General features: G+C 40.4%; 1 protein-coding gene across 2 annotated transcripts; it reads right to left on the minus strand.

Moving 5' to 3' along the window:
- Positions 1–764: 764 nt before the first annotated feature.
- On the minus strand, positions 765–24,118 carry copa (COPI coat complex subunit alpha). 2 transcript variants are annotated; one of them, XM_077555857.1, is made up of 29 exons: positions 23,908–24,117; positions 23,477–23,590; positions 22,823–22,896; positions 22,625–22,705; positions 22,364–22,440; positions 22,167–22,276; positions 19,799–19,908; positions 18,209–18,308; positions 16,949–17,167; positions 13,838–13,988; positions 13,584–13,650; positions 13,023–13,098; positions 12,866–12,948; positions 11,632–11,857; positions 11,403–11,541; positions 9,987–10,149; positions 8,729–8,875; positions 8,458–8,647; positions 8,285–8,380; positions 7,259–7,347; positions 7,051–7,174; positions 6,890–6,979; positions 6,003–6,106; positions 4,760–4,903; positions 4,360–4,683; positions 2,674–2,784; positions 2,435–2,596; positions 1,135–1,329; positions 765–1,059 (listed from the first exon to the last, which is right to left on the minus strand). In XM_077555857.1, exons 1-29 carry the CDS (start codon positions 23,945–23,947, stop codon positions 1,000–1,002), a joined length of 3,666 nt encoding a protein of 1,221 aa, XP_077411983.1. In that variant the 5' UTR covers positions 23,948–24,117; the 3' UTR covers positions 765–999. The 2 variants fall into 2 exon arrangements, with proteins under 2 accessions (XP_077411983.1, XP_077411982.1); XM_077555856.1 differs by having other exon boundaries at positions 11,403–11,857; positions 23,908–24,118.
- Between the last annotated feature and the right edge of the window lie 603 nt (positions 24,119–24,721).

Raw genomic sequence — 24,721 nt, forward strand, 5'->3', positions numbered from 1 at the left:
CGGTGTAAATTGTAAGTATTATGTGGGAGTTTTTGCACATCAAAAAAGTGTGGAGCATAAAATGTGCCTGAAATAATAAAGAATCAGAAATAACGTATGCTGAAAAGCATTCCCACAATAATATATATTTTGGGGTTGTGCGGGTGCACCAAATGTGTGTGTGGAAAAACATGGGGTGTTTTTTTTTGTTTTGTTTTTAAATCATGATTTTTTTTTTTACTTTTAGCATAAGATGCAGGGATGTTTCTCCCCCCAATGTTTGGTTGGGTTGGTCCGGGGATCCTGATGTGTGTCTGGAAAGCGCGTCTGGAACTAATATTGACGTTTTCACAAGTTGAAAAATTAGGACCTGACAAAATGAACAAAAGCTATAATTTGTGGGGCGGGTCAAGGGCCTGGCACAAACAGCTGGAACTGCTCCGCCCCTAAAATTAGCCGATTACTAGTGATGGGAAAATGAAGCTTCATGAAGCACTTGTGATATTTTTTGACTCCTCTAGATGGCACTCTTGGGCAAAAGATGCAGTGGAAATGTAATCAATTTCCTTTGCACTAGCCTTTATATTTAAATCAAGAGCACCATCTCGGGGAGTCAAAAAATATCACAAGTGCTTCATGAAGCTTCATTTTCCCATCACTACCGATTACACCATGGCAAGAAATACACAGGACAAAAAAAATGTCTATAATACTTGATCCATGTTTGACATTTTAAGACATGCGTGATTACAATATACAGTACACATACAAAAAAAAAAATGGCCTCATTCTTGACTCCATTTTATTACTCATTTCCCGCCCTTGTTACATAGATTTCTTTTTTAATTTGACAGAATGATGTGCTGAAAAAAACCCACTGCACAAGACATGACAAAACCCGAAAACAAACTTTCTTGCAGGATAGTTGCTTAAGAAAGATGCAAGGATTACATTGCAACGTTGGCATACATACTAGTTTTCATTGTTATATTTTTTTATATGATGGTATTTCCGTCCGTCTTAACGGAACTGGAGTGGACTCACGCGCAGACCAATCACATCCTTGCCGATCTCAGTCACCTGAGAAGTAAAACTCAAGATGAGTGTGATGTTCAGGGTTATCAAATCGCACAGTACGCTTTCATTTCCTCCTACCTGAGTAACCCTGCACACCTGGCCCTTGTACGAGGGGCAGTAGCAGGCCCCCGACAACGGGCACTTCTCCACGGGACGTCCGCGATACAGCGGGACGAAAGACGCGGCGCACAGGTCAAACGGATTGTGCGGGTCGTAGTTCAGCTGGTGGGCGTCTGTTAGGTTCTTCTCGCATGCCGCCATAATCTTGCGTGTCTGAGTTGGTCAGGAAAGTGAAAATATTGTCACGATATAAATGAAAGTTGAAGAATGCACAATTGAAAAGCTGATGCTCAGATGAAATGCTGTGGAATTAATTGAATGGTTGAAATGCAGAACGTGATTCACTCGTGTGATGTTCATTTGTCATCAAAACCAATAAAGAGCAACCTATTTATGAGTGCTGCAAAGCATGCTGGGAAATGCACTGCCTCACCATTGCTACATTATCTTCATTTGGGAACAATTTTGTGAAAGTTTGGGAAGCGAATGCGACAGCTTAGGATGTTCTCAATGAGCTGAATATTTCAAAATTGAAGGGTTCAAATGGGTCAAAAATGCTTAATGTGTAAAATACTAAATTTTGTGAACATTTTGTATTTAATAATAATGAAAAATAGTTTAAATTGCCTGAAAGAGCTAAAAATGTTCAAGTTGGAATGATTTAAAATCTGTCACAAATTATGGAAGAGGAAAATATCTCTCAAATTGATAAACTCATTCACTGCCAGCCATTTTCACTGAAGCAACCCCCTTCGCTCCCGGCGGTTTTAAAATTTGGGAATGTTGATTCATGGCAAACGTGGAACAACACAAAATGGGGGAATTTGAGGAATGTAAAAATTGTTCTAAAGATGTTCTGTTGCTCATGAAATATCTCTCAAATTGATTAACTCATTCACTGCCAGCCATTTTCACTGAAGCAACCCCATTCGCTCCCGGCTGTTTTAAAATTTGGGAATGTTGATTCATGGCAAACGTGGAACAATACAAAATGGGAGAATTTGAGGAATGTAAAAATTGTTCTAAAGATGTTCTGTTGCTCATGAAATATCTCTCAAATTGATTAACTCATTCACTGCCAGCCATTTTCACTGAAGCAACCCCCTTCGCTCCCGGCTGTTTTAAAATTTGGGAATGTTGATTCATGGCAAACGTGGAACAATACAAAATGGGGGAATTTGAGGAATGTAAAAATTGTTCTAAAGATGTTCTGTTGCTCATGAAATGGGAAGGTAAAAATGTTAAATGTCTGCTTTCGTTTTTGTCATGAAAAAAACTGGAACACCACAATGCACACTTTAAAAGTTTGACGACCAACCTGCTGCGCGACGTCGGGCTTGGGGCCGAGCTCGAGCAGGCGGCGCGCGAAGCCGGTCGCCGTCTTGAAGTTGCGCAGCTTGAAGAAGAGGTTGAGAGCGGTGCGCAACACCAGCACCATGTGGACCGGCTGGAGGTTGCAGTGGGTGAAGTAGGCGGCCATCTGTACGGGACCACAAACGCGCCGTTAGAGAACCGGAAAATGAAAGAAAGAAGATACAATGATGAGTGAAGCCTGACCTCACAGAGTCGCTTCTGCTGGTCCAGTGTGTCTTTGGGCAGCTTCTTTCGCTCTGTCTCCATGGTCAGACCCACAATGTACTCCTTGCAAATGGTGATCAACTGCTGAGCCTACAACAGTGGGGAAATTAAGGACTCAAGACACAAATATATACAGTAAATGTTGGTGGTTCAACAGATTACGAAAGTCATGGTTTGGATCGGATCATTTCAGATCAGCAAAAAGAAGAACAAAAAGAAGAAAAAAGTACTTTGTCTTTATTTTGTAAAATGCTTTTCCCCATATTTTTTATTTTTAAATCAATTCAAAATATCTAATTTAGCTGTTTAGAATTTAATGTCTTCATTTATTTTGTACAACACTTTTTCATATTAAATAAATAAATAAAAAAATCAATTTAAAATGTCAAATTTTAGCCGTTAAGAATCATTTATTTTGTAAAACGCTTTCTCCCCATTAAATAAAAAAATACAGTGGAACCTCTGAGTTTGAACGTCTCGGAAGTCGTACAAATCGGACTTCAACCAAAAAAATCTGTTGAGTTTGAACTAATTTTCGGAGTTTGAACACCCAAGCAAAGCTTTTTGGAGCTTGGGAATGGATTAATTGCATTTAAATGATTTCCTATGGGAAAAAAAAATTCTGAAGTTGAACAATTCGGACTTTGAACACTTCGCAGGAACAAATTATTTTCAAACTCCGAGGCACCTCTGTATATATATATATATATATATATATATATATATATATATATATATATATATATATATATATATATATATATATATATATATATTCAAAATGTCTAATTTAGCTTTTACATTAAATACAAAAAAAAAATCAATTCAAAATGTCTAATTTAGCCATTTAGAATTTAGTGTCATTATTTAGTTGGAAAATGCTTTTTCCCATTAAAAAAAAAATCAATTCAAAATGTCTAATATAGCCATTTAGAATTTAGGAACACAATGTTTAAGTGCAATATGAGGCAGAAACATTCTTATTTTATACATGGTCCATGTGTAAAATAAGGTATTAATGGCTTAAAGTTGTGTTCCTAAAATCTAAACGGCTATGTCTGACATATTGAGTTGAAAGTTGTTTTTTAATGGGCAAAAGTGTTTTATAAAATAAATTAAGACAAAGTTCAATTTAAGGCACAATCACTTCCTTTAAACATGGAAAATGAACAAAGTAGCCTCGGTCCTAAATATTGGAAAATAATTAAAATAAGCCAGGTAGCAGTTGTCAAAATCATTTACGGCTACCAGCCAAGGCACTCATTGGCAATGCTAACAGCTAGTTGCTAGTCACTTACGTCGGAGACTTCTGCTGTATCATACAATGACGCCATAATTAATCAGCCTTTTCTTAGCGTCCTAAATTAGCGATTGAATACAAGTTTGGGATAACATTGTGTTGCTGTTGCTGGCAATTACGTCAGTCAAAACTACAATAAAGACATTCTATACGTCTAAAAGGGAAGTCAAGCTAACCATCACACGATGACATGGGCCAGCTTCAAAGTTAAAGTCTGCTAAGGCCATATTTGCATTGCCGTCAATGTATTATTTGGTCAACTTTATTTTTAAGTTAAGCAATTAATTTAGCCTTAGCGTAGGCGGCGTGTTACGTTGAGTATGTTTTTTTACTATGCTGTAAACACGGCCCGTTTGCCGACTTACCTCAGCAATCTCCTGCTTGTTGTCGACAATCAGCAGCGGCACCGACAGCAGGATGGCCCGGAAGCGCTCCACGGCCTCCTCGAAGCGCCCGGAGGTGGTCATCTGGTAGCACTGCTGCAGGCGGGCGATGAGGTCGGCCAGGCGGAGGCCCACGGCCGGCAGCCCCTGCTTGGCGCCGCAGTCCTTCCAGTTCCTCTGCGGGTTGCCCCGCAGGCAGGGAAGAGAGGGCAGAGCCAGGTAGCAGGTGCGGCCCCTGGACAGCGTCTGCATGAAGAGTGACTTGTACGGGTCGAAGTTGACGACTCCAACTTGGTCGTGGAGCAGCTGTGGAGGGAAGTGGCGATGTTTTTGAATGACGTTTGGCTGGTACGCTATTGGTGCCATTTTCCTGGTTGCTTACTCTCATGGCGGTCTCAAAGGAGCCCGCCAGGATGTGGTCCACCGGCAGCTGCGAGTTGTTGCACCACATCTGTGTGGGACTCATTCCTTTGGTGGGCGGCACGAAGAAGCCATCTTCTGCTGAGCCTGCGCCAGCTGCCAGGTCCTGATGACGTAGCGCATAATGTACTTAGCGAGTTTTTGAAATTATTAGAAGTGTCAACATTAGTGCGTTAATTTATAGTTCCTTTAACGCCACTAATTTCTGATAAGCTATTTCATGTTAAAGATTAGATAGCTCTAAATATGAAAAGAAAAATGCAATTATGCCATCTAGTGGCAGAAAAATGACCTCAACACAAGTCAATATCACACGCGTTTTTTTACAGTACAACACATCTTTTTAATTTTAACTCAGTTTTATGAATTATTATGAAATTGCTGTATCAATGACTAAAAGATGCAGCCATATTTCTATTTAACATTTCCCCCCCTACTTTTATGTTAACAAGAATATGAAAACTTAGAAACAAATATCTTATTGTACATTTAGAACACATGTAACATTTGCGATTAAACGGGAGTTAACTATTAAAATCATGGGATTAATTAATAGGGGCGTTTAAAAAAAATCGATTCGGCAATATATCGTGATATTACTGCGCGCAATTCTCGAATCGATTTGACCGAATCGATGTTCAAACATATATTTTTTATGGAAATATTCAACAAAACGTCTTACTTAGGGTTAGGGCTCACACGTTAAAAGCATGGAAGAATGTTATATTAATGGAACATTAAGTCTTCATATTTTATTTCAATGCTGTTCAAACATGAAGCAGATTGGAAAAGATTGTTTGTTAAATACAGCGGCTTACAGTTATAAGGCTAAATAAATACATTTTCATACAAATCTTACAGTGTGCATGTACAAGTTTACTAATTAGTTTTATAATAAATAGGAGTTAAAAAAAATTGCAATAATCAATTTTGTACTGTAGATTCAGATTGGGTTTAATCGGAATCGAATCATGGTCTATGAATCGTGATAAGGATCGAATCGCCAGGTACTAGGCAATTCACTCCCCTATTAATTACGATTACAAATTTTAATCGCCTGACACCCGTGAAAGTGAAAGATTAATCGTGAGTTAACTATTGAAGTCATGCGATTAATAAAAATGAATCTAAATACACCAGAAGTGGGCAAAGTATGGCACAATAGGCCACACATGGCCAGTTCCCATTCTTAACCCGTCTCCTACCAGTTCTGGTGGCAGGTCCAAGTCCTCTTCCACCTCCCAGCCTCCTCCATCCTCTTTGGCGCTGCCATCTTCGCCAAAGCCATCCTGGGCATCCATGAAGCCATCTGAGGGAATACATGTTCAGTTCAGGGATTACTATTTGTGTGTTCATGTGCACGGCAGCCGGCCATTCACTCATTCACTGCCACTGATGGCCAGAGATGGGAAGTAACGAAGTGCAAATACTTTGTTACTGTACTTGAGTAGTTTTTTTCCCCATATTTTGTACTTTCTTGAGTTGTTTATTTTTTATAATTTTTTACTTTTATTCGTTACATTTTAACATGAGTGCCTGTACTTTTTACTCGATATACTTTCAAAACAAGGTTGCTACTTTTGTTTTGAAATGTATGAAAACGATTAAAATACTTGACCTGGAAGGAAAAAAAGCAGCTGTCAATGTTTCCTGGCTCTACCAATCAAACGAAGCGTTACGCACTGTCCCCTACATCCCGGCTTGTGATTGGCTCTCCGACACGCCATCACATGATTGGCTAGATTAGAACAACCCGCAAATATGAGGGTAATGCGGGCCGCCACTACAGGATCATTTGAACCTTAATAAGAAGAATGCTGCAGACTGCAAACATCCGGTAAAAATACTTTTTACTTCTACTCGCCAAGTACATTTCAGAGCCTGTACCTTTTCACTTTTACTCGAGTATTTTTTTAGAGTACTTTCACCAAAGTTGTTTTTTTACATGAATAGAAAATTGACAACGTCAGTACTTTCTCCATCTCTGCTGACCTATAGATGTCAAAGATACATTTTTCTGGGTTGGCAGTGACTGAGTTAATATCGGGGGATATTCCAAAATCCAAGATGGCCAGTCTGCGCCCCTGCTTACCCTCATCAAGCTGAAGCTCGGCATCATCTCCCCAGCCCTCCGCTCCGGTGGCATCCATGTCCAAGTCGGCGGCCATCTGACCAGCTTTCCCTACAAAACAAGCCAACGTCAAGTGGCTGAATGACTTCAACTTCTGTCACATTTTAAGTTCCCCCGTTCACCCTTGGCTGCAATGGCTCCCTCGAAGAAGCCCTTGGAGACGGTGAGCAGGGGCCAGTTGGTGTCCAGGGGGTTGATGGGGGGCGGCGGCTGCAGGAGCTGGGCATTGGGATCCACTTCAGGCAACTGCAAGTGACAGAGAAAAAGAGTTGACATTTTATTGCCAAAAATGTTGTGTTGTGACTAGTGAGAGTCCATTTCACAACATACAGTGTCCTTCTCCGGATCAAAGGTCTCTTTGAGGGCCTCAGCTTCTTCATCGAGACCGTGCGTGGCAGCAGTGAGATATGCCAGAGACTCTAGAGAATGAAAAAAAAAATGAGTCGAACATGGCAAATTTGTATTGAGATAGGTTTCCATAGCAGGAAATAGCAAAATTCTGCATTGCTCTCTCTATAAGGAAGGCAAATTTAGGATTTTTAAAAACCTTTAAATGATCAGAATGTTTGATGTCGATCACAGAGTTGAAATAAACCACAAATCACAAGATGGAGCTTTTGGGGCTAACAGTAGTACTTAGTAGTCCAGGACCTTTTGGGCGGGTTCTGAAGTCCCCAACATATCTGATTGGCAATTATTGTGGAAATGCAACTTTTGATCATTAGGAGTGGTAATATGCTCACTAAATTATCCTAGTAACTTGTAAGCATTGCTTGATGAATTAGGATTACTTGTCATTTCATTTTTATTATTTTTATTTGTTTTTCCTTTCAGACATGTTATTACAACAGACTTCACCAAGCACATCTAATTGATCGATTATTCCCCCCCCCTTTTGTTTTTTCCCCCCTTTTCAGACATGTTATTACAACAGATTTCACCAAGCACATCTAATTGATCGATTATTGTCCCCCCCCTTTTATTTTTTCCCCCTTTTCAGACATGTTATTACAACAGACTTCACCAACCCCCATCTCATTTATCCCTTACCCCCCCCCCCCTTTTTAAATGTATTTCCCCCTTCTGACATATTACCACAGACTTCACCGACCACATCTCATTTATTGATTATTGACCCCCCCCCCCCCCCAAAAAAAAATACTTTTGGAAATGTTATTATAACAGACTTCAACAGATTTTCCTTTTGTTTTTTTCCCCCCTAGAGTAATTCAGCCTTACTTTTAAAGAAACCTTTTTTTTAGGCTTCTTTAAGACTTTGGGTATGACTAAACAGTATTTTTTTCCCCCTCCTGGTAATTTAGTGAAAATGTGGCTTAGGTTGCTGAGTTAACTCACTCTGCCCACAGTTCTTCAGGATCCGGACTCTCTCGCTGACATCACCCAAGTAGAGTGCTGCCTGGTAGTGGCCGCTCATGTCCTTCCTAATCTCAGCTGCCGACAAACAATACACACATTTTAGCTACTGCTGACTATGGCCACACCAACTGAAAATCTCTTCCCTCCCTCACCAATCTTCATCATCTTGCGCAGCTTGGCCAGGTTGCCGGTGATCAGGTAGAGGAAGGTGAGCTTGTCAAAGTTCTTGGTCCTCTGGTAGCACATTTCCACAACCTGGTGGTGGCCCTGCAGCAGCGCCGCCTCACCCAGGCGCTCCCAGCAGCTGCGCTCATCCAGCGCCTTGGCCGCCTCCAGCGCCACCTGCAGGAAGAGGAAAGATGGCGGCAATGAACTTGCAGCTTTTCGTAAAAAAAGAGGAAAAACGGGAATAGTGACGGTTACCTCGATGTTCCCGCACTCCAGAGCTAGGCTGAAGCGAGTTTTCTCATCTTTGACAAAGTGCAGCGCCACCTCAGGGTAGCCCTTCTTCTGCAGGTAAGCAATTATGGACTGGCCCACCAACTTGGCGTTACGGACCATGTGGAGGACCTGAAAGCGTGAACTTGGTTAATTAAATACACAGTATTGAAGCACGTACACCACAAGTCATAAGTTTCAACTCAGAAAATGTTTTTAAACTTTTGACTATCCAGATGTAGCGAGTTAAAACAAAATTAGATTCTTATTTTTAATCGTCAGCTCAAAATATTGGACTCTTTTTCATGTTGAAACAGTTAAAGTCAACCTTCAACATTTCTTGACAATAATATGTTATATGTAACCTCACTAGTCTAAACATGACATTCTGATAATATTACATTTGTGGAATATGAGTTATGCAGCTAAATGCAGCAGTTTTTAATTAATCTCAGGGGGCGGCCATTTTGCCACTTACTGTAGACTTAAGATGGCATCGATGTTGCTTAGGGCTCAGGCATTGACCAATCACAGCTCAGCTGTTTTCTGAACTTGAGCTGTGATTGGTTGTTACCTTTGTACTCGACAGCAAGTGGCAAAATAGCCGCCTTCTGATTTTGATAAAAATTTGCTAGACTTTGCTGCTTAACTCATATTCCATTAATGCAGTATTAACCAAAAATAGTTAAGACTAGTGGGGGTGCATAGAACATTATTGTGAAGAATTTTTGGGGGGTTGACTTCCCCTTAACATTCAAATTGTTTTTTCTAGCTGTGGTGGCTATGCTAGTGACCGCATAGTATACAGTATAGTGACAAAGGATACTGAAGCTAACGCTAACCCTGCAACATGCAGCTTTGGTTAGCTCTCAATTGTCATTTCCTTTGGTCCTTTTGTATACGGAGAATACCCAAATTCGTACGAAAAAAACGTAACATTACGTACGATCAGTAATTTATTTAAAAAAAAAAAGTAATTTATTCTAACGCAGGAGTCTCACAACAATTACAGTAAATATTTAAATATATAAAAAAAACATGACGCGCTCTGTTCACAACCTTGAAACTTTTTGCAAGCCTTTTAAATCAAGTTAACCCTTTATATTCAGTTTGTGCTGGATTTCTTGATGATGACCACGCTGACGGCGAACGCTACTCCGCCCATCCCACAACACCGCCACTACACCGAGTTCGGCATAACAGAGGTTTCCGTGAAGTCCCGACGTCGCGCCGTGAGACTCACCTCGTCGTATTTGCGATTGACCAGGGCCAGTTTAAAGCGGTATTCGGTGGGGTCGATGGTGAGGACGCGCGGTCGGCACTCCCTGTCCAGGCAGTACACGCTGTTGCCTCGCACCCGGGTCACGTAGATGGGCAGGTCCAGCGTCCGGATGATGCCGTGATCACTACATGGAGAGATACGTGTTAAGAGTGAGGTCCAGACATGCCAATAATCTGGAACGAATATGAGCATTTTTGTTCGCTTCTGATTAAAGTCCGCTAAGGACAGATTTTCCTGAGTGATAATCCTGTGATGTGGGTTAAGAGAGATTTTCCCTCCCCGGTGGGGACTCAAAATTGTCATTTTAAACCTGTTTAATACTTAAAGTGGAAGTCAATAATATGTTATATGTGACCTCACTAGTCTAAACATGACATTATGATTAATATTACATTTGTGGAATAGGCAAAGAGCAAATTCCAGTCGTTTTTATCCATCCCAGGAGGCGGCCATTTTGCCATGTCGACTGAAGATGACATCACACTTACTCAGGGGGTCAGGCAATGATCAATCACAGCTCACCTGTTTTCTGTAGCTGCGCTGTGATCGGTTGTTACCTGAGACCTGAGTAACATTGATGTCATCTTTAGTTGTCAGCAAGCGGCAAAATGGCTGCCCCCTGTTATGGATAAAAACGGCTGGATTTTGCTGCTTAACTCAAATTACACTAACGCAATATTAACCAGAATACCATATTTAGACTAGTGGGGCTGCATAGAACATATTATTGTCAAAATGTGTTTTTAGGGTTGACTTCCCCCCCTTTAAAGGGTAACTTAACTCATTTAGCCATTTTCATCAGTAAAAAGTTAATATTTTGTTTTTTTTATGTACATTTAATACCTTTAAAAACACATTTTGCCACTTGCTGTGAACTGACGATGGCATCAAGTGTGCTGAGGAAACAGGTAACAACCAATCATGCCTCAGTTTGCTAACGTCACATGACTAAACCTAGAAAACAGGAGAGCCGTGATTGGTTATTACCCGTTTCCTGAGCATGCGTCATGTCATCTTCAGTCTACAGCAAGTGGCAAAATTATAGTCAAAATATTAACTTTTTACTAATGAAAATGGCTAAATGAGTCAAGTATCTCTTTAAGATGGAAAATGATGTGATTTTACGTTCTATTTTTTATTATTTTCTCTCTAGTTTTGTATTAATATAATATTTTATTTATTGTGACTGTATTTGTTGTGTGCGTATATACTCCGAAAAATGTAAAATCCTTGTGTGCGGTCAACGCCAAGTTTGGTAGAGCTCTACACAAACATAAGAGCAACTCTTTATATTAGGGGGCGCCAATGATCAACCACGATACAGCGAGGGAAACACTGTACACGGCTTAAATGTAAACCATGTGGATGTGCACGTACCCCGAGGTGAGGGCGTATTTGATGTGGTTGGAGGTGGTGTAAATAAAGACGCCGCTCTCATCCCAAGCGCCGCTCTTCACTCTGATGTTCTCGTGAATGTTGCAGAGGCTCTCCAGCTTGCGGTTGCAGATCATAATAGCTGAAAGGCAACCAGGCAGGGAACAATTTAGCATCTTGTCACAGCCACACGTCTGACAACGGTGGGTGTGCAAAACGGGCGGGCTCTTACCGTGTTTGGCCAGCAGCGCCACGTGGGTGGTGTCGGCGCTCCACACCACATACTTGACCTTGGCGATCTTGACGGTAGCCAGCGAGCGCTTCTGCTGCACGTCAAACAGCGTCACGGCGTCTGCGTCGCGCAGCAGCAGCGAGCCGGTGCCGGCGTAGAAGATCTCTTCGCAGCTTGGCACTTGTACTTTCTTCACAATCTCGTTCTTCAGGTTCTTGATCAGCAGCTGCGGAAGACGGGAATAGGAGTAGGATTAGGCAGGATTTACATTGCATGCCCATGTGGCCAATCCTGATTTAATGTGTATGTTTTTACATCAGGGGTGGGCCTTTTGGTCAAATAATAATAGAAAGCAATACAAATATAAAAGGGGCTGACATAGCCACAGGGATTTAAATTAGGTTAACATCCACATAACTCTACTTGCTGCTGTCATTTATTGATAAACAAGCCTCTAAATATCTTACTTAAACAATATTAACGCTATGTAATAATACTAAGGATGTACCGAAATGATTTTTTTTGGGCTGAAACGAAATGAGAACCGAAACGCCGAAAAAAAAAAGTTTTTTTTTAAATAAAAATATTTTTATGTCACTCAGATTCACAATTAGCTACCGTCCACTCCACATTTTCAACACATATTCCTACAGTAATGATTGAGAAATAAATTAGGTGGATGAATGAGAATAACCAAAAGCCTGTCATTGGAGAGTAGAGGAAGTAAAATAAATAAATAAAATTAAAAAATATATATTTAAAAAAATATTTAAAAAATAAAAATAAAGAATGAGCTTCTACTGAGCCATAATGAAGCCTTTCTTAACACTTGTTAACTTTGTAAATACAGTATAATAAGAAAAATAGCAGCATAAATGAAGAATACAGTCAATCTGAGAGGGGTAGGGGGGGACAGCGCGGGTGGTCAAGGGGTTCGTCCCTGAAAATCCGCGATATAGCGAGGTACAACCCAAGATAAACCCCATAATATAGGAATTTTGGACCCAAATACAAATCCGCAATATAATGAATCTGCGATAAGTGAACCACGAACTAGCGAGGGTATGTAGTTATCGAGATGCACCTGTATTATTCATAAACCATATAAAATGTATCATAAGAGGCCTACTCAAGCATGATTATGCCTCTTGAACTGTGTAGTGCAAATCCGCCCATAGAATATTAAAATCCATCTTGTTTCCTCAGCTACAATGATGAGTGATTCAGTACTTACAGAGTGCATGCGGTCCAGGACAGCAAATCTGTTCCTCGCCACCCACACGGCTGTGAGGCCAGAGGACCGCTTTCCTTCGGGTGCTGAGAAAGACAGAAATATCATTGCGTAATCCTCCTTTTGAGACAAGAGTCGTTTCACTGCACCGTTTCCGTACCATCGGGGTTCTGGGAGTCGCTCTCTTTGGGAATCGAGTAGAGGTCGTAGGTGCTGTTCTCCAAATTGGTGGCCCTCTGAAAAGTGACGATAAGAAATTATATGTTATAAGTTTTAGGTAGCATCTAAAAGCACTTGATTTGGTCCTTCCTCGGGTCTCCTGACGGCCTCACGACTCTGGCTGGAAGTGTTCGGTTTAGGTGAACGGTATGGGATTTTTTGATAGGTTTTAGGTGAACTGATGAATACACACACACTCACTCACTCACACACACTCACCCACATACAAAATAAAAAAATAAAAGAGAGCAATGATGATGACATGTCAAATTGGTAAAATTACCGAATTAATACTGAGCTCTCCAGAAAAAAAAAAAAGAATAATAATAAATAAATAAAAGCACTTGATTTAAGATGGAGGTGGAGTTCTTTGAGACACTTTGCCAAGTCAAAATTTGCTCTTCCACTAGCAAAATAAACAATATAGTCCCTCATTTCATTGCTTTATTTTTTTTTAAGGCATTTTTTTTCAGTCTATTCATCAACGGCCGATAATACTCACTGTGCAGAGTAGCACAGCATTCTCAGCGGGGTTGTAGGACATGCTGAACACCGGAAACTTGGAGCCACTGCAACAAGAAAACATTATCACATTCATTTGCACATTATGAAACCAACTGAGCTAGCATCAGGATAACAACAACAACCGATTCTGAGGATATCAGCAAAGTCAAAATGCCCTTTCTCCACTAAGCAATATGGTTCTGGTATGCATTTTTGACTTTTTAAAATATTGGAGCTTTTTCGCATCTGTACCTGCGCAGCTGCATGACAGCCGTGTCCTTGCTGCTGTTGAAGTCCAGCTGGCGCAGGAAACGCTCCTTGACGTAGTACAGCATGTTGCCGTGGACGGCGTATGCCGGGCGCTCGCGTTCCAGCTTGAACACAATCATGCCGCTGTCATGACCTGGAGGGAAAATGTTTCACGTTTAGATAACTGGAAAACAAACTTGCATATCCAGGTCAATTCTATCCATTGTGGAGATATTTCAACCCATTTAACATAGGGCATATGCTCCAGATGCTTTAAATGCTTTTAAACTTAATAAAACACACTTTAAAAGTACTGTATTTCTATGTTCTTATTCTGCTAACAATAATGCAAACCACCAAGGAGGGGCTAATAGAAATTAGCATAGATGCTACTTCAAACAACTGCTACATTACCCACACGGAGCATTAAATGGTTATATGGCCAAAATGTTGGTAAGGTGAATGTTTCTAAGTAGGGATGGGCGGGGGAGTCGACCAAGTCGGATAAGTTGACTTTAAAAATAGGTCGACTACATTTTTTTCCCCTACAATCTCCGCAGAAACATGTTTGGGCTGTCCATATTTAGACTAGTGGGGCTGCATAGAACATATTGTCAAAATGTGTTTTTTGGGTTGACTTCCCCTTTAAAGGGTAACTTAACCCATTTAGCCATTTTCATCAGTAAAAAGTTAATATTTTGTCTTTAATTGATGTGATAACATCATTGTTTTTCATGTATATTTAATACCTTTAAAAACACATTTTGCCACTTGCTGGGAACTGAAGATGACATCAAGTGTCTAAAACCTAGAACTAAACCTAGAAAACAGGAGAGCCGTGATTGGTTATTACCCGTTTCCTGAGCATGCGTCATGTCATCTTCAGTCGACAGCAAGAGGCAAAATTATAGTCAAAATATTAACTTTTTACTAATGAAAATGGCTAAATGAGTCAAGTATCTCTGCCACTCACTTCACTGCCACTGACGTTTAAAGAAGTCAAGTAAAAACCTACGCTTCACTGCCAATGACGTCAAAAGACGTCATCCAATGATTTATTTTTTTTTTTTTGAAACGGGTAGAGGAAACCCTTCCGCATGTCTGGTGAAAGTTTCAAGTCTGTCTGTTGTGCCTAATGACTATTTTTGGCCCCTAGAGGGCAGCGATGACTCTCTTTTGACAAGATCGGGTGGGCGTCAGTAGAGGCGGAGCTAGAGCGTCGAGCAGGAGATGAGAATGGAAGACAAAGGAAAAATGGCGGCCGGTCGCGAGGAGCTCACACCCGAGACTTTTTTTTCAAAGACCAAAAGCATCGCTGAAAAAGCACATTGTTGACGACGATGATCATCATCGATGATGAAGATGAGGGTGGTGACTCCATGGTTGGGAAGTATTGACGCGGCAGTAGAAGACGTTAGATGGAGCTAGATGGAGGAGGGAACGGGCAATGGCGAGCGTTTGCAAGCAGCTCTACACTTACAAGGCGAAAGGCATCGACCAACGCTAAAATAGTACATTGATGACGACGGTGATCATCCTCGATGATGATGAAGGTGAATCCGAGCTTGACGGCGAAATTGGAACCGCTGACGCGGCGGCTATGACGGTGTCGTAACGCGGAGCGCAACCGAGCACGCACAGGCGGACGTTCGATCGGACGACGGAGAGTGCCCCGAGTCCAATGCATATTCATCGGAGGAAGTGTGTACAGTCTGCTACTTGCTTTTTATTCCCCGGAAAAAAAGGCCGTCAAGAAAGTGTAACGTTTGCACGCAAAACGGACCAATGTGAAAGTGAAAGTAAACTGTTGCGCGAGTCCTGGCGTCTCCTTGCACGCAGGAGAGCGTTACAAAAGGAAAAACTGTATTTGAAACATCCACATAATTGTAAGTAGTACCACAGTTGCACACATTTGTAAATAGTTTGCGAAATTGTTTTGTCAAATTGTTACACTGTTGAATGGAAATAAACGTATTTTGCAACCAAAAAACACTTTTTCATTGTTGGTGAAAGCGTTTTACAGAAGTAAAGCACTATTTAGGTGTTTGTGGCATCATTCATGGACAAAAAGAAGTGTACAATTCACTAGAGTGCATGAAATAACATCGTTTCACAAAAAGCTCTTTTTCTCCGTTTTTTGTTTCAAAAGAGAGAATTTCGGTGAAAGTAACCATTTTCTATTGTTGATTACTGAAGAACGGAATAAGGTAGAAACAAACACTTTTTTTTCCTGATGAAAGCTGAGAGTCCAATCTTTCATTTGGTAGTATGTGTGTTTCCATAGTCCAAACACAACATTTTCTGTGGACCTTGAAAGATCACTCAAAATGCTTAAATCGGCTGGCAGTGGGGACAACCCGTTTCTGAAAACGTCTGGCAGTGAAAGAGTTAAGATGAAAAAATTATGTGATTTTACGTTCTATTTTTTATTATTTTCTCTCTAGTTTTGTATTAATATTTATATTTTTTATTTATTGAGTGTATTGTGACTATTTGTTGTGTGCGTATATACTTCGAAAGATGTCAAATCCTTGTGTGCGGTCAATGCCAAGTTTGGTAGAGCTCTACACAAACATAAGAGCAACTCTTTATATGAGGTGTCTCCTATACAGCGGGGGCGCCAATGATCAACCATGTTTTATACCTGGACTTTTTTTTTTTGCACACAATATTGGAATGGTGGCTGTGGCCTGATCTTTTTTTTTCTTTTATTAGTGCACCATCTAGTTGCAGAATGGCAGGTGTTATTTGTCTGCTTAATAACATTGACTGACTTAGTAGGTTTTTATGAAAAACAATACAGCACATTTACTTTCCCCAAAATACAGGAAAATAAGTTTGAACTTCCTAAAAAGCACTTGGTCTGTAATTATTCCAAAATATACCGTCATTCAGTTTTAGGTGTTCATCACTTAACCAGCAGAGGGCAGTCATCCACTAAACATGTCCAGAAGAAGACAGGAACAGGATTACTCAATTATTTGATGAAAAAAATCAATAAGTTAATTGATTTTAAAAAGATTTGATAGCGCCCGCCCTATTCCTAAGCTGCATTCAAATTTGGCACAATAATACAAAGGACTCCACTGTACTCTAAACTGGTCGACTACGTACCCGCGGCAAACAGGTTGAGGTTGGGATGCGCGCCCAGCACCCAGAAGCGGTCGTGGTCCCGGCGGAAAGTCTGCACGCCGGTCCTCTTGGACATGTCCCACACTCGAATGCTCTTGTCCTCAGAGTTGGACAGGATCAGCTCCTGGCGCGGGTGGAATACTGCGCAGGAGACATTGTTGTAGTGACCACGGCACGTGTCAAGCTCCCACGCCTTGGACTCTGGAGGAGGAAGGAGAGACATTTTGAAAGTTTTTGTTACTCAAATGGTGAGTTGTCATGCAAATTAAAACTAATTGAAGCATATCCTATGAACAGAGTTGTACTTTCAGGAAATTGTACAGAGATTAGAATACATTTTGCAATGTTTACCTGTACAGACGCTCCCCTACTTACGAACATTCGAGTTATGAACAACGGTACATACGAACATTTCTGCGCGTACAGTATGTCGAAAAATGTTCGGAAAGAAATGCTGTAAGTTAGATTTTGTATTGCGCGTAGTGCTTCTTTCCGCCGCTAATACCGACGCTTGGCGCTGTGAGAGCTCATTGGAGGCTGAGCAACGTGGCGAGGAGGAGGAGGAGGAAGAAACGCCGGTCCCCATGAAGCAGGAAATAACTTTTGAAGCCGATTCCAGCGACGACGAAGAATCTCTCATGATATAAAATCCTCCTCTTCCTCCATCATCTCCTTAAGCATCGAGTACATCTTCCAAAAGTAAGTTAAACTTCATTTTATTTATCTTATTACGTACATGTACATACTGTGTGTCTTTCGCTCTCTCTCTCTAACACACGTAGTACAGTACAGTACTGTACGTATTCTCTCCATTTTATTAAAAGTTTTTTTCAGTACAAACCAATGCAGGTTACTTGTACAAGCCTTAAACATACTTATATAAACCTTCAATATACTTATATAGGCTTTAAACATAAATTATAATACAAAATATAGCACTGAAGCAACTTACGAACAAATTCACCTTACGAACGATCGTCTGGAATGTAACTCGTTCGTAAGGTGGGGAGCGTCTGTATCTAATTGTATGAGATGCTATACTACTTTATGGAGAGGTGACACATAACATTTTCATTCTTCCCCCCCACCCCCAGAATGCAAACGGAACAGCCGTCATCCACACTATCCAGGATGCCACATCAATTACATGAGTTCTACAGTGCCAAATCATAACACAAGGTGTCAAAGCACTTCACATAACTGCAAAGATGGAAATGATTAGCTTTGCTATTCAATTCTTACCATTCATCCTCCAAATCTTGACCTGCCTGTCGTCCGCGCCCGACACAATGAGAGGCATGCTGGGATGGAACGTGGCCCAGTTAACGCCTCGGTCGTGACCCTGGACAAAAAGAGACAGCAATCAACGCAAAGTCATATTAGTGGGAAATCACTGCAGCATTTTCATCAGTTCACAAGGCTGTACAGCTTGGGACTGGCTACTTGAGACAAAAAATTAATAAAAAATGCCCGTAAAGACAGTAAAAACATGGATTTAGATTTTATTTTCACCATAATACTGTTAGTAAAAAATGCTAAACTGTGCTAAACACTGTAGCTGTGCTTCGCTTTAAGCTGTTTGACAGTCGCGTAGTCTGGCGGCTGCTTGAAAGTGACCAAGTTCTAAGTCTAAGAAATGGGCGTGGCGGCATATTATGTAAATGAACCAAACTGTGACATCACAAGGAGGCAAAATTACAGCTCACTTTTTGTAGGCACATTTTCAGAATTTGGCATTTCGCAAAACATTTCCTTGGTTGCTTCACATTTGGATGGGCAGGCAAACCATAGACCTAACAATTTTTTTTACATGTGATTGAAATTGTATTCCGGTGGCATTCTTGTGGTTGGGCACTTGAGCTTTTCTTTGTTTTTGTTTGTTGGTTTTACGGGGCAGCAAACACCCATTTTTTGGGGGGGTGGGGTTCTAAACACTTACTGGCAGCACATCCCTGCTAGTTGAATACATACATAATTCTTGCTTCTAATGGAATTACAATGGCCGACAATTAGATACGGATTTTCGCTATTTGCAGGACAGCCGGTCTCAATGCCCCGTGAATAGCGCTGCTTGATTGTATTATAAATTTATTCATCCTTTTTTTGCTTTTCCAACCTCAAGGTTACAAATTCACAGACAACTAGCCTGTTGCCCAGCGTCCAGACTCACAGTGAGACATTCCAAGGTGTCTTGAAGCATTGTTGGGTTTCAGACTAACAATATAAAAAAATATTTGTCACAATGCAGGGCATCTTTTGTTTACAAGTTATTTTCCTAAGTATGATGACGCAACTCAAATGTTACACGACTTTCACTAATCTACGCTAAAGCAATTCAAGTCATTACAAATATAATATTCACAATTCGCACTCGCCTATTTGCCGTTTTTATGCTAAGGTCATAGCCCTGTCTAAAACAAGTACAGCTTTGGCGCCATCTTGTGGTATATTGGTGCTGAGGAATAATTTTGTCGTGAGTTTCATGTAGTACTTTACTGTCATCTTGTGGCATCGGAAGGGGTGTCAATTATTCAAAAATAGCAAAGGAATAATGTATTGGTATGAAAAGCACATCTAGAACATAAATTTAATAATCAAATTAAACTATGGCACTAAATTAGCATGCCTTTATGTGACTCATTATTTGAACATCGCTGCGCAAAGTAGTTCAACGGTTTTGTTATGTTGGACCATCAATTGAGGAACTCAAGTATTTGTATACAAAAAAAATAAAGAAGAGTCAAGTATAAGTTAAATCCAACTCTACTGAAAATGACAACGTCTCCATCTCTTATAGCGACGGCAGCGCGAAACGCGGGCCACGCATTTCACCTCAAGCACATGCTTGACGACGGCGTCGGACGCGCCGAACAGGTCGACGCCGGAGATGCCGCGGACCTCCGTCTCCACGGCGCCGGGCGACAAGTTCTTCTTCCTCAGACCTGCAACCGACATTCAGAGTCGCGGGTGCGACGGCGGGGCGCGAACATATTGTTTGGGAGGGAAGAAAATAGTCAGCAAAACAATCAAATACAATAAATAAAAACGCAACAAGCAGCAGCGGCGAAGTTTGAACCGACTGCTGGACCAGCGGACACACACTCAGGATGGAAACATCACAAACGTTTGCTCTCCCGCACGCGGCGTCTTGATTGGGTTAGCGAGGGGAAAATGAAATGATTGGGTTGGTGCTGATTCCCGCCTGAACAAACAACATGGTGAGCGTCTGGTTCAGCAGTGAGAAGAGATGAACGGAAAATGGGATGGAACTAGGAACCCGGGTGCAAATGTGGATGTTTCCAGGGAGGGCAGTGGATAAGGGGGCACATGGGGAGGGGAGGGTGTGGGTTTCGGTGGTTGGCGCTGTAAAGACGTGCTCTGATGGGGCTTCGGATGTCAAGAATGTGGTTATTTTACTTGAATGCTCATGCGGGGCTTGATGAGTCACATGCAACTTACATTGCTAGTTAGTATAAATAAAGCAGTTGACAATAGTACACCAATATACTTTTTCCTTTGTGTTAGTTTGGTGCAAAAGTCATGTGGGCTATATGCGAAACCCCCGAAAATGTAAGATCGCAGAAATTGCGGGAAAAAGTAAGTAGTCCTGCTGTTCAGTCGCCATTGAGGGGCAGTATAAGAAATAAAAATACAGTACAATATAATATCATGTAAGTATGAATGCAAGTGTGAGTGGACAGTAAGGAAATGCCAATGCAATCAAGGGCCAGAGATCTCACAGGCAAGGGGATGACATGACATAAAGGAGGAGAGATTGTTTAGTTCCAAAACAAGCAGACAGCAAAGACATCAAGAAGCATGCAGAGGCACGCAAACACCTCCTCGCTCATCAAGTACAATTTAAGTCGTCACATTGAGATCAATACATCTTTAGTGGGAGGAGGTGTTTGCGCATTCAGCCCGCAGAGATTGTCCTATACGCGTCGCAGAGGAAGAGGACGGCTCGGGATGCGAATCACCGTCCCGTTTCAACCCCTTTCTCATCTGATAGAAAGTGAACACATCTGTTGAATTATGAGGGTATTTTAAAGGGTTAGGGGGAAACCATCATAAATGTTAAAACTGTTTGCTCAGAATATTAATCTTTCTACTTTCACATATTTGTGGTTTGCTCCTTGTATTGTATTTTTCACCTCATATTTTTGCGTTTTACATCTATGTGTAATTTTTTTCAAATATTTGTTTCGTATTTTGTCTTTTTTCTCTCATGTTTTTCAAATATTTGTAATTTGGGTATTCTTGGGGAAGGATTTTTTGGGGGGTAAAATGTTTGTTCTAATGTTTTTCTAAAGCTAATATTTAACTTTAAAAAAAAAATAATCTTACTATTTTTAATTGGGTATTAATCTTTCTTTATTTTTTAAATAAAACTTCATCTTTCTATTTTTAATTGGCCATTTAGCCATATAATAATTGTTTTATTTTTAGTTAGATTTTTTTGGTAATATTTTAGCATTTTCCCCTCATCTTATTTTCATTAATTAAAAAAAAAATTATAATTTTTTTTTATACATACATTTATTTCTTTTAAATATTTTTTCCATCTTGGTTTTTTCTTCAGTTTTTGTATATTTTTGCCTGATAGTTTTGGATTAAAAAAATATATATTTTGACAATTTTTATATTTCTCCCTAATTCATTAATTTTCCGAACCGCAGGTTAGCTGGAGCCTATCCCAGTTGTCTTGGGACAAGAGGCAGGGTATACCCTAAACTGGTCGTGCCCTGCGATTGGCTGGTAACCAGTTCAGGGTGTACCCCGCCTATTGCCCGAAGCCAGCTGGGATAGGCTCCAGTGCCCCCCGCGACCCTTGTGAGGAAAAGCGATTAAGAAAATGGATGGATGGATGGATGGTCGAGGCCAACTGCAGGGCACAAAGACAATTTGTTTTTTCTTTCTAAAATATTTGTAACGGGGAATCGGAATTCCTGACCTGCATGATGTGTCATATTATTCAAAAAGGAAGGCTGAACATCTTAATGTAATTTTCAACAACAACAAAAATATATACTTCAGTCCCCTCCAGTTAAATAGCACAGATTAGATGATGCATGATTTACTGTATTACAAAAACTGTTTTGAAAAAAACATGGTATCAACAATGATGTGTTCACTTCCTAGACCCACTGTACACCCCAACCTTTCCCCAGCCTCCTGCGCTGTCCACTAAAACCCTCACCGGAGATATCCCACACTCGCACTGTCTGGTCCAGGCTGGCTGACACCACCAAGTCTTCCGAGGGGTGGAACTGGGCACACATGACGTAGTGGTTGTGTCCTGTGAGCACACTGTTGACACAAAGCGGGTCAGTGAGAAAGATGATGATTCGACATTTGAGAACAATTGCTCCATGTTAGGTTTATCATTCAGTTTACCAGACACAAGTCCTGGACTGCCAATTCCAGATGCGAATGGTTTGGTCGTCGGAGGCACTCAGAATCCAGGGATACTCCTAGAAAAGGAGCATAGGAATGGATATGCTGTGGCAATATTTTATATGTTCCAGAGATAAACACAAGAGTTGTTGGGGCTCTTCTGGCTTCTTCCACACTTTAACAGTTATTTGTGTATGAGCAATTAAAAAGTACATTTTCCAACCATCCCCTTCAAGACGTTTGGAAAAGGTTGCAACTTACATGGTGGAAGAAGGTAGTCCTGATGTAGTCCAGGTGTCCAAGCAAGGTGAAGAGGCAGCGTCTCAACTTGTAGTTCCAAACCTTATCAAATAAACATACATTGAAAGATTTGAAAGCTATGTAAAAAAAAAAAGCTGAAAAAAATACAAAATTTGGTTTCAAGAGGGCCTAACTAGAAACAACCACATTAACAATTACCTTGATTTTGTAATCATCTCCTCCAGACACAAACAGAGGCTGCTGTTTGTGGAAATCAATTCCTCGTACGGGACCTACGGGACAACATACACAAGTTACATCCAAGTACAACAGAGAGCGCAAAAGAATAGGGATAGTCTGACAATTACAGTTTTTTTCATAACTATCTACCTAGCTATCAGGTGTTGCCTTTGGTACATTCTGAAAACACTGTTTTTCTTCATATCTGTCAGTCACGGGAAAAATATTGGACCATTCTTATTTCATCGGAGTTTAGATCATGCCTGGTACATTTGTTTTGGACAAATATGATGATGACAACAATAATAACACATGAGAGTTCAATTTAAGTGCTGATGTTCAGGTATTATACCTTTAGGGGTACCGGGCATTAAAATTACCAAGACACCAAAGAAACAAAGTAGTCTTCAATCTAGGCCAGTTGCTGCTTTCAGAAATCGCAGATTTTGTTGCCTTCTAGGATAGTCAATCCACTTTTCTTTTCTTTTTTCTCGTACAATCATGCATCCAACGAGCCGGGTGTTGCCTTCGGGGACAGGTTGAAGTCGGCGATTTCTCACATCACACATCCATTCAGCTATCTATTCAAATCTACAAATTGGCATTTATTTATTTCGTTTTGGGTTTTTTTACCATCATGCTCGTCAAACTTGTCAATGAGCGTGCACATGCGATAGTCCCACAGTTGGATGACACCGTTGTGCAAACTCGCAAGAACCCACGGCCTCTTGGGGTGGAAACTTAGGCCTGAAACGTAACAATAATACGTTAGTAAAAAATAAATACAAAACAGAAGAAAATCAAGATAAGATACAATAAGTAGGGCAGCCTCGGATGATATTAGCTTATAGCTATTGAGACAGGGTGGTTTGCGTACTGTACATGTAATGTCATTTAAAAAAACGAAACATCTAAATATTTGTGTAATTCCATACAAAACAAGGCTAAGTAAGACAGACAGATAAAGAACGTTTGACTGTGTACACCCAGACATCATCATTACTTCACCGGATAGCTCGCTAACATTAGCATATAAAAGCTAGCTGCAGCTGGTCGATGCTTACCTTTAACACGGGCCGACTTTGTTTCAAATTTGGTCAACATGGTCAAAGAGAACCAGCGTGTTGCTCTTTAACTATAGATTTAAAATACACTATTTCTCTACCCCAATGCAAAAAGTACAAATGTAATATTGCGGAAAACTTATCATAGGCGGCGGTCATCCATTTAAGATGGATCTCTCTCTTCTTCCTGACACGTCTCCAGTTTTGTCTTCCGGTTTGAGCAATAAAGTTTTGATTGCCAAACGTTGCACAGATGACGCACAAAGTGCCACGGAGGCCCGCACGTAGAAACACAAATATACTTTTGTTGTTTTTTTGTGAAAATGAAGTTGAAACAGTATCTCATTTATTTTATGGCTGTGATCACTAAACAATTTTGGCGTGATTTAGTGTTTTTTTTCTTTAAAGCTTCTAAAATCCCTTACGATCTTAATCTAAAATATGTAGTTTGCTACTACAGTTATTGAGAAGACAACAATTTTGAATATGTATTTAATTTTGTTATTCTTTATGCTAAGTTTTTTTTAATTCACAAACAAAAAAATTCCAAGTCCTACCCCAGATTTGTGTGTTTCCTTCTGGAATTGAAATCAATTTTCAAAGCTATAAAATTACTCAATAAGAAAAGCAGTAAATTGTCAAATCGCTTGGATGTTTTTCTCCTATGATGCTTTATTTGTGTAATATCCAAAGATGGTTGACCTGTTTTCTTGAGAAATGTCTATTTTATTGTATTTAAAAAATATATATTTTTATTTTTATTTTATTTTATTAATTAAAGATTTTGTCAGGTATTTTTGCAAGATATGTTCTA

The sequence above is a fragment of the Vanacampus margaritifer genome, chromosome 2 (assembly GCF_051991255.1).
Source record: "Vanacampus margaritifer isolate UIUO_Vmar chromosome 2, RoL_Vmar_1.0, whole genome shotgun sequence".
In the NCBI taxonomy this organism is placed as follows: domain Eukaryota; kingdom Metazoa; phylum Chordata; class Actinopteri; order Syngnathiformes; family Syngnathidae; genus Vanacampus; species Vanacampus margaritifer.